Raw genomic sequence first — 11,216 nt, 5'->3', positions numbered from 1 at the left:
TGTATGAAGTATTTTTCAGTAGGAAATATAGGGCTATAGTGCAACACACAAACATTGCACAAGACAAGAGGGAGCATTTGAACAAATATCGGCATGTGAGGAGATGGATACCGTTATGGTCCAATAATTGTCAAAATGATTCAAAACTGGCTGATATATCAGCAGAGAGAAGCAATATATCGACAGAGAGAAGTGACACCCAAAGGTCATCTTGAGGTCAGAGGTTTAGGCACAGGTTGTGAGCATCGTCATATGACATTGGGAATGTCTTGGAAATGTAGCTGTTTAGAGAGCCATGCTGTCGACAGAATGTCTGTTGAGGAAATTGAAGAGGGTGTTGTGGACAGATACAATTTAAAAAAAGCAGTTGGTTTTTAGAAACAAACCACAAGTATTGTTAAGACATAAGAAGCACTGCTGTTGCATCATGTCAGCTATTTCAAACATACACAGGATTATTGTTAAATTCTTAGTACTATAGATAGGGCCGATTAACAACCAAGCCTATTTACCGTCAAAAACAAAATCACTAACAAAGTAAACTTCAAAAGAACGTTGCATTAAAAGTTGTAAAAAATGGTTTGTCTTCTCTGTGAATCAGTAGCTATTTGTGTAAGTGGTTGAGCTGTAGGAATCCACCGTTACGACCATAGGAAGTCTGGCCTCTTCTAGCCCTGCTCTTGTGAAACTGTCTGGTCAGACAGCGGATATTTCTGTTGTGTGCGTGTGTTATCATAAAGATCACACAAAAGACACACGCAAACTGCATGCTTGGAGGAACTCATGCCGGGTGTAGTCCTCTGTTCAACATTAGACTTCAAGCAGCAGTAAGTGTTAGAGTGTAAAAACTTGTGTGCTATAACTACCTGAAAGACATCTCATCACAAGATTAAAACTTGCGCTGCCACAGATAAAAACTGTTTACTTTTACATTTATTCTATACAAAGTGGCATGCATACGCCAAATATATTACAAGGGATTACATTGTCTCCAGAGCAACTTAGGGTTAAGTGTTAAGTTAAGGGCACAACGATGGAAGCCAGGAATTGAACCTACAACTCTCAGGCTATTGCATGCTAGTCCAGCTCATTAACCACTACGCTTCCACCACCCACCTGTTCCTATTGACCAATAGCCTAGTTTGTGCTGTAAAAACCTGTCCTGCATTTTGCTCCATCCCACAACACTGAACCACATAGTGTATTTCCTGGATGCCTAGTGGGGATGGCTGGTGTGGCCAGATGTGGCATAGTGCTGCCTCACACCGTTCTCTCCATCCAGAAGAACTGAAAGCTACATAGAAGCCTGTGCTTGGTCACTCGCATACCGATGCCAAGTCCTATTCTGTCCATAATGATGAGCTGCATTGATGTGGATCAGAGCATTCTTCCTCATTGTCATTTTGTGTGAGTGCCCTCAGGCCGCCCAATGGGCAACCATGCCAAGATTTCTTGGTGTCGGATTTTTGTTTTCAAAGCCCATTTCCCAAGCTTCAAGGTCTACGGACTTTTTTGACTCCATTGCTCTTTCATTATTCTCCATCTCTTGAAGCCGTTTCTGAGCTTGTTGGTTTTCAATGATCATAAATCGTAGCCAGTCTGTCCCCAGCCGCCGAGCTCAATGGCCTGTTTGTTCTGAACACACATCTGCACAGTCCCCGAGGTGCGCTCAGATCATTGTCGGGATTTCTTCACACAGTTGACATCCAGTCTAGCCGGGTCCAAATTCCATTGTCCCCAGTGTGTCTGTGGTTGATATGTAATTCGCAGCGCACATTTTATTTTGTAATCTCAATTGACTCGCACCACACCCTTGTGATCTCCAAAGAGATGAGGATCTGTTGCTAACCCGCTCTTTTCAAGATGGCTGACTTGACTGGTTTCATCTGAGTTCGCATCGCAGTTCTGTGTATGTGTGTGGGTATAAAAGGCTTTGTTGCTGTTTTATATGGGGCTTTCTGAGAACTGAAAGTGGTGCCCTGTGGCCTGGGAAGTTAGCTGGTGCACTGTGCAGCCTCAGTGGAGTTTTGTTGGATTCCGTTTCCGTTCTGATAGTTTAAGCATTGTGGATGTCAGGAGGGTGTCTCTTGGGGGGGAGAGAGTGAGAGAGAGCAAGAGACAGGAGAGAGGGAGTAACTGAGAGGACCTCCTGTATCTGGGTTGTCACCGGCAGTCTTGCCCCCAGGAGTTTACCACAAGCATTCCTGCAAGAAATATCGGGTTGCAGGGTTTTTCTCTCTCTTTCTTTCTCTCTTTCTTTCTTTCTTTCTTTCTTTCTTACACACACATAGTAACACAGCCTCTCTCACTCACTCACTCACTCACTCACGCGCACACACAACACTTGTGAGTGCACACATACACAAACTTTCTTGCCCTCACACTCTTACTTTTCACCCACCTCCTACTCACAGACACCTCTCTCCCTCCCTCTCTCTCTCTCTCTCTCTCTCTCTCACACACACAAACACACACACACACACACACACACTCTCTCTTTTTTGTATCCTTCCCCTCTCTCTCTGTGTGTCTCTGGAGGCTGGGGGGTATTTCCAGTGCTGTGCGATGGCTTCCATATGCCTGTCAAGCCTGAGACGGGCCTCCCATGGCAGCGTTTCAGTCCATTAGCAAAGCATCGGGGATGAAGGATAAAGTTTGACCTGACTCTTTTTTTTTTTTTCTTTTGCCTTTCACAGGAGGGAAACAAGGAAACCTGAAACGCCTCCCCACAAATGCTTCAGAGCCACAGTAGCACTTCAGAGAACATGTGATGGGTAAGTGTGTGTGAGGGAGAGAGAGCGAGAAAGAGAGAGAAAGAGAGAGAAATGTTCATTTATTCAGGTGCCATTTTCAGTTGCCTTTTTTTTTTCAAAGCTGGCTCTGCACTACTGACCTGGAAAGTGGACTGTGCTGCTTAATCCTCCAAATTCAATCCATTCTGCTCTAATGTACTTGATTAGGAGGTATATCAGGATGTTTTAGAGCTTTTTAATGCACATTTTCATAATGAGATACGCTCTGTTGAGCAAATGTCTCATTTGTTTCTTGAATGCTTCTCTCTGTTCTGACACTCTAATGCTGCTGTGGCTAGTGGATGTGTTCGATCATATTGGCTGTTAAGTCACGCATTTCCCTAGGTGAGTGAACATGGCAAGATGTTTTAACTGAAGATATTCTCTCTCTCTCCCTCTCTCCCACCCTTCCTCCTCCTCTCTTTCTCTTTCTCTCTCTCTCTCTCTCTCTCACACCCCCACCCCATTCTCTCGCTCGCTCTTTCTCTCTCTCCTTTCCTCTCTCTCTCGCTCACTCAACCCCACCCCATTCTCTCTCTCTCTCTCGCACTTTCTCTCCTTTCCCCTCTCTCTCTCTCTCTCTCTCTCTCTCTCTCTCTGCTGCAGGCTTGGTGTGTCGCTGTCATGTGGTCTCCTCACTCTCACACCCGACGGAAAACCACGCCTCCACAAGGACCCCTCTGAGCACGGGTAACCTTTGACCTGTCCCCAGCGAGACACTGCACCCCTGATCACATCCGGGGGGGTGTTTACCACACACCCCGTCCACCCCCCAGCCCCCAGCCCCCACCCCCCCTTTACGGATCTCAGCCACCTCCACCTCCACCCTCTCACCTGGATTAGATCTTCACTCTGCTGCAAGATCTTCGTCCTCTGGCAGAGCGGCTGGACTGGAGGTGAGGCTGAACTCCCAGCACCTTCACTAACAACCAACCTAGAGGCTTGTCCACACTGCTGACCATCACTGCAAAGACAACCACAGCTCTAATAATGTGGGCGTCCACACTGACCAGCAATGAGAAAAACTTCTGAAGGGGGTGATGGGGCATAGTTTTCGAGCAGTGTTGCTGGGCAACCATATAACTGGTTCTATTCGTTCTGATTGGATGATCATGACAATTTGCCTACTGATGTAAAGTTCTTCAGAAAGGAAAGATGTTGCCCAATATCAATGGGAATGTGCCAGAAAAAAACAATAGTCAGGAAACATTCAGGAACATTACCCAGCAAAATTACTTAGAAAGCTGCCTTGTGCGTCATCAGGAATATTCTCTATGGGCGTTAATGTGTGAAATGTGATGCCAAAAATTCAATTGATACTGATTGGCTGTCAGCCTTGCTATTGTTCAAAAAAACATTCTGAATTATTGTTCATGTTGTAGTTACAGTGTGTGTTGTGGATGTGGCCCTTCTTATTAGCTTCAACAATATTTAAAAATGTATGTTTTTACAGTTAGCATTATAGTTATCATTGCGTATATTTGGACATCCTTACCAAAAAAGAAGTTTATGGAGGTGTACCGTTAGTATACTTATATGCAGTGTTGTGCCTGAATGCGTTCATTGAGCGAAAGTTAATGAACTCGTTCATATTTTGAGCGAACGTGAACTGAACGTACTGTATTACTGCCTGATGAACGTTACTGTGAACTCGTTCATTCTGGTGTCTGCACGCTCTTTCAGTTTAACTTCGTTCAATAGGGTGCCAGATTTCTACAGAGCCTTCCATGCGAAAACCCGGCTAAAACACCGTAAAAGGCCTTAATATGGCAGCATGCAGGTCACCATTTCTCAAACTATGGGCCGCGGTCCGCAACGTGGACAATGCTGGTCTGCAGAGTGAAATTATTCCCGGAGCATCGTCTTATAATTTGTTGTGCAATTGATCAAGGAACCGCGGACAGAAAAAGAAAACAAACGTTTCTGCAATTAGTAGGAAATACTTGTTAATTTGGTGTCATCAAACATAGAGGCATAGAATTAAGTCGTGGTAGAGCATTTATTCAATGCACGCGTGTGCTCGTTGGTAGCAAAGCTAAGCTTCAACAACCTATTGGAAGGCTATTTAATTATGAAACGACATTTAATAGAACGACGTGGATTTATGTAACTTCCATAAAAAACAGAGCACAGACTATATAAAACACTGTCTAGCATTAAGTAATAACGTCAGCCAAAAGCTATTAATTAGTCTTAGTTAAAGATAGTTAAAGATCTCCAGATCAGTTATTTACGCATGATCTGATCCGCCATTTACCATTCACAAAAGCTGGTATTGTGTTTCCTGAATGCATTCAAATGAAATGTAATTAAATAGCATATAAATATTCTATCAGTGTATGATGCTTGCATGAGGGAAACATCCCAAAAAGGCACCCATATAATTGCTGTTGTTTTGAGAAGTATTTCTCATGCAAGCATCATGCAACAATGCAAAAACAATGAAAGTATTGTAGGCCTAATTGCATTTTACATTAGTAAAGCAGTACTCTGATGTGCATGTTTTCACAAACTTTTGTGAACAATCTTAGCACTTTAAACATGGACTGTTTTGAAGTGCATGTATATCAATGTAGTATAAAAATGATAATAATTGATATCATTATGATAATTTGATGGGGGGTGGGAGGAGGGGGGGGGGGGGGGTTCATGTAGGTGGGCCCTATGACCCCAAAGTATGCCTATACTGGGCCTCAGGTCAACGAAGTGAGAAAGGCTGATGTAGACGACAAAGCAGCAAGGAGGTGTCGTATGATCATTTAAACAAGTTTTATGACAAGGTCGGTGAAGATGGGAAAAATCGTACATTTCTGTGCAAACTTTGCCCGCACTTCAGATAGATAGATAGATAGATAGATACTTATTGATCCCCAGGGGAAATTCAAGGTCTCAGTAGCATACAGACAACACACACACATTCACTAACAGCAGAAAAAGTAATTCAGTCACATCCACAGCAACCTGATACGGCACATTGAACTGAAGCACCGGGCTAGCCTTTCAAGGTATGTGCAAGCCAATAAAAAAATCGAAAGACTGTCAAGACAGATCCTCAACCCAAATTAACTGCTCACAGCAACATATGAAAAAAAAAGAACTATGAACTAGTTCATTTTTGGAAAGTGTGAACTTAGTTCAAAATTTTGAATTATGAACTGAACTAGTTCATTTTAAAATTTGTGAACTGAACTTTGAACTAGTTCACGTAGAAAGTGAACTTTCCCAACACTGCTTATATGAATATTTGTGGTATATGTATTGTTTACTTTTTGTATACTGATTACAGATATACTAAATTGATTTATACTTAAATATACTTGGCTTATACTGTTGTACAGATGACTGTGTACATAAAGGTTTTAGCATATCTAGCCTAGTATTTATAATTAAGTATACTTGGCTTATACTGACAGAAAAATCACTTGTACTTGTAGCCAGGGACTGATCTTTGAGAGGCTGCATGACAGATTTTAATATTACCCTACTTAAATCGTTATGTTTTGCCATCGAATAAAACATTTAGTCGAACATTTTGATTAATAAAGAAACATGCATTTTATTCAGATTATATGTTGTGAATTTTTGTATTTGTAGTCAACTGATGGTGTTTAGTGAACTTAACTATTTAAGTGAAAGAAACTATTTAAAGGAAAGTTAAGTATAAATATAATACCTGAATGGAAACATAGTAGTATACTCTAAAAGTAGGATGTGAAGTCCATGTAAAGAAAATTTCCAAGTACACTTGCCGTATAAAAGCTATTAAACTTATAGTTTACTGAGTGTATTTTTTACGTATGCGTATACTATCATTAACTAAAATGTGGTCTGTAACTAGTATCTTCACTAGTTGATGCTAGTTAGATGCATCCCCTCTATTGAAATCCGGATTCTTCTTCTTATTATTATTTTTCTTTTTACCTTTTTGTGCGCGCTATTCAGCCCAAACCGCTTAACGTACAAATTTGGTTGAAACACCGTTCCGTAGATCTTCCAAGGCTTTACCGTCCTATCCATTTTTCATTTTTGAGAAGTTTATACTTTTTGAGATATTTGTAAATAAAAGTGTATTTTTCCCCCATAGACTTGAATGGGGGCTGTGATGTCATAATAGAGCCAGCTGTGCTCGTTTAGTAGTTCTCAGAGCAGTTCCCAGGTTAATCAGAACACTGGCACAGGTGTCACCTGTAAGGATTCCAACTGTCTCAGCTTCTAAGCATACAATCTAGCTCTACCTGAACTAAACATCCTGTTAAAGTGTTTCCTGTGTGTCAAAATAAAAGTCCCAGCCATATCTCATGCATTCAGCATTATATCTCCAGAACGGCTTGACGTACATGCTTCAAATTTGGTACGAGTGTTTTTATGGACTCAAAGATGAAGTGAGTTGAAGTTGGAGGTTGAAGGTCAAATGTCAAGGTCAAAAACACCTTGAGTGTGATATCTGAATAATGCCATGTCACACAAGATTCAAATTTGGTTACTCCAAAAGCACCTTTGCAGGTATCACAATTACCCTACCAACCAGCTAGCAGCAAGCTGAACAGCCCCACCAACACCCTAACCAGCAGACTGCATCCCCTCATGTAATTCCTCGGAATTGCATTTCTAGTTTACTTACAGTATCGTTCTCAGTACAGTTGCAGTACAAAATAAAGTATACTTAAAAGTTTACTATTATAAACTGAAAAGTGGGCCAATTTAGTCACACACACACACACACACACACACACACACACACACACACACACACACACACACACACACAGAGCCAGCTAGCCCTGTAACTGATTCCGTTTCCCCTTCCCCTGTGTCTTTTTGCTAATTGAAACTAACTACTATATCTCATTGAATACCCTTGCTGTTCTACAATACGTTTACATTTACTCAGCCAAAGCTGTTAGCCAAAGTTACTGGACTGAAGGTGAAGGTGTTTCTTTTATCTATAAGTGCGTCCCTTGGGAAACTCGACAAAGACCTTGGGCGCGTTGACACAGTATTTTTACTCTCTAGGACTGAATGTGATGTTCTGGCTGCTTTAACGGGCTGTTTTTGTTCCCCTTTTTTTGCTGCAGGTTTGCGTACAAATGTCTACCTCACGATTAAAGGGCGTCTCTCTACCACTGCGACCCTGAACACTCTACAAAATGACCTCCAGCATAGACCGGTGAGTGAGCCAGCTTCCCGCGGTAGCCACGGCCCATCGCTAACCCCAGGATGTTTTGGTTCAAAGCCAGGGCATTTTGTTTTTGCATTGCTGCCTCTTCTGAAGCTAATTGTTTTTGGATGCCTCATTTGAATGCTATCTCTGACCTCTGGAAAACCAATACTCTCATCAAAACCTCCCTTTATATATACACACACACAGAGGTACACACACACACACATTTATGTTAACATTTGCTCATCCTTTCACAATAAAGTTTACAGCCTGATCCTGCCCTTCACCCTATACACATACCGCACTGTCCCTTAAAGATGTCTGTTGAGGTGTTATCCTACTATAATACACCTGTACTCAGTTGCCATGGTTAACATTCAAGGTTCACATGGCTGACTCACCTTGTTGTGGGTGGTGGGGAATTTTGGGTGTGGCCCTATTGAATGAAGAATGGACTGTTTGGAGTGTTTACATTGGCTGATCGAGGGCTGTGTATTTTACAGCTTTATACAAATTTCACAATTTCGACATAAATATGAAAAAATAGAAAAAGACACCTTCAGTCTTCAGTGTTTACACTGCATGATATGACACACTACTGTACATCGCTAGTATGACTTGCACTAGTATGAAATGCATTCTCAAGTGTAAATAAGTATACTATACTTATGCATTCTCAAGTGTAAATAAGTATACTATACTTAAATATAGCTTGTACAGTGTTCACTAATGTTACACAGTATGGTGTCAATAAAGCGATTTGTGTTTGTGACCACCACTCTGGCTGTGGTGGGGTGGTTCATGGAGTATGTGTGTGTGTGTGCATGTGCTTTAGTGTGTCTCTGTGTGTGCGCCTTCATACGTGTGTTTGTGGGTGTGTGAGTGTGTGTGTGTGTGTGTGTGTGCCTGCGTACGTACGTTTGGGTGTAGGTGTGTTTGCGCGTCTGCCTGTGTATGTGTGTGTGCGCCTGTGTACATGTGTATGTGTGTGTGTGTGTGTGTGTGCCTTCGTACGTTTGGGTCTAGGTGTGTGTGTGTGCCTGTGTATGTGCGTGTGTGTGTGTGTGTGCGCCTGTGTACGTTTGTGTGTGTGTGTGTGTGTGTGTGTGTGTGTGTGTGTGTGTGCGCCTGTGTACGTTTGTGTGTGTGTGTGTGTGTGTGTGTGTGTGTGTGTGTGTGTGTGTGTACCTGTGAGGGTGCATGTGAGCGAGAGGCCCCTGAATGAGCTCACATAACGCAGACGTCAGAGGAGGGCTTTTAACACACTGGGGCCTAAGCCACGCTAAGCCTGTGCGCCGTACAGATGGCCCTGGCTCACATGCCCCTGGCTAGTGCCACAGACTGGACCTGTGTGTGTGTGTGTGTGCGTGTGTGTGTGTGTAAGAGAGAACATTTGAGAGATTGAACATTTGAGTGAGTGTGTGTGTATGCAAGAGAGAGACAGTGTGTGTGTTTGAGATTGAGTGTTAGTTTTAGAGAGAGAGAGAGGGAGAGAGAGACTTGACTTGTTATGTCCATGGCTTATACCTGTGTGTTCACTGTATGTGCAGTGTTTCCCACAGAATTAAATTCTATTTGTGGTGGTAGGTTTGCAGAATTAACTTGAATGCAACAGTTTTTAACAAATTAGCGCACCGTGGTTATGATGCTAACCAGATTTAAACACAATTTAGTACAACCTGGAAAGTCATTGTGTGGTGGTCAATGTTGATATTGTGTTGGGCCGCCACAAATAAGTCAATGTATGGGAAACACTGATGTGAAATCTGACTATTTGTCATTTGTCACTTGTCATTATTTGCCGTAAAGCACTTTTGAATTAGAGAGAGAGAGAGAGAGAGAGAGAGAGAGAATATGTGAGAGCGTGAATGTATTTGTGCATGTGTTTTCGAGAGAGGAGGGTGTGTGTGTGTGTGTGTGTGTGTGTGTGTGTGTGTGTGTGTGTGTGTGTGTGTGTGTGTGTGTGTGTGTGTGTGTGTGTGTGTGTGTGTGTGTGAGGCTCGCTTAAGCACTCGCTTGATGTGCTTTGTTTATGTGGGCTTAAGCGGAGTGCGAGGAATACGGTGTGGAATAGGAATGCTTTGTTCTGCCCCTTTTCCTCTCGGAGTCCTTATCAGCCTTTCATTCACACCAATGCTGGCAGTCCAAACCCCATTAGAGTTAATGATTAGCTCACTACAGAACTCGCCACTTCCCATCGTGTTTGGTGTAGGTGATATTTGTACACAAACACATGCCACACCGGACCACAACCGGCTGGCTTTGCCCGCCCTCCTGAATGCGTCTTTGAAATATCATCTGTATTCTAATCTTGAGACGACAGAATGATTTTGTATAGAGTAACAACACTTTATTTATTTGTCCCAGAAGGGCTGGCCTAGAAGCTGGCCTACCCTTATCTCTTACAGAGTTTGACAACATACTCGAGGCTGCACGTGAGAGGGAGTGAGCACACACACATGCTTCATCAAATAGAAGGAATACGCACTTGCTTTTTTACTCACCTCCTGGTGTGGGAAGAAAATAACACACACACACACACACACACACACACACACACACACACACACACACACACACACAAACACAAACACACACACACACACACCTACACACCTAATTGTAAGCACACTCATGCAATACAATGGGAGGCAAACAGAGCGGTTGTATGCGTTCTTTAGAAAGCAGGCCTGACCCCCACCCATGGCCACTGAGGGCCACAGGACACACTGTATGGAGACGCAGGCATGACGCAGGCGACACACATTGATATACCCCCATGCTTTGGGAGGGCTCACATGAGTGCTGAATGAACAGCACGTGGAAACTGAATGCACATGCTAATGCGGACACACACACAGATGCTCCTGGACCTGTATTTGCATCCTCTCAAGTTTGCATACACACACACACACACACACACACACACACACACACACACACACACACACACACACACACACACACACACACACTAGGTCATGTAAACCTGTGCAGTAGGCCCTAACAGTGACAGTGACTCACATGGGACTTAAGGATTCGGGGTCGGCTTTTATAATTAATAGATGGGCTGAAACAGGAAATGATGTGGAGGACTTTTCCTGACTCACTCTTTAGAAATGTCGGAGTGCTTCCTATGAAAACAAACCCGTATACATTCACTCACTTACTAATATGCTTACACACACACACACACACACACACACACACACACACACATATTTCTTGGGTGTGTTCACTTGTTGGTATGATGGGTATGTCAA

The 11,216-nt window shown here is 42.9% G+C and overlaps 1 protein-coding gene across 7 annotated transcripts in view; it reads left to right on the top strand.

The window, feature by feature from the left end:
• clocka (clock circadian regulator a) overlaps window positions 1-11,216 on the top strand; it is a 51,564-nt gene that overhangs the window by 20,182 nt on the left and 20,166 nt on the right. For all 7 annotated transcript variants that reach the window (XM_042056981.1, XM_042056973.1, XM_042056979.1 and 4 more), the window contains 3 exons: window positions 2,697-2,774; window positions 3,399-3,688; window positions 7,868-7,959. In XM_042056981.1, coding sequence (XP_041912915.1) covers window positions 7,940-7,959 — 20 coding nt within the window. In that variant the 5' untranslated portion in view covers window positions 2,697-2,774; window positions 3,399-3,688; window positions 7,868-7,939. The remainder of the gene's footprint in view (window positions 1-2,696; window positions 2,775-3,398; window positions 3,689-7,867; window positions 7,960-11,216) is intronic.

This window comes from Alosa sapidissima, chromosome 12 (genome assembly GCF_018492685.1).
Source record: "Alosa sapidissima isolate fAloSap1 chromosome 12, fAloSap1.pri, whole genome shotgun sequence".
Lineage (NCBI taxonomy): Eukaryota > Metazoa > Chordata > Actinopteri > Clupeiformes > Clupeidae > Alosa > Alosa sapidissima.
This window is presented reverse-complemented; position numbering and strand designations above follow the sequence as displayed.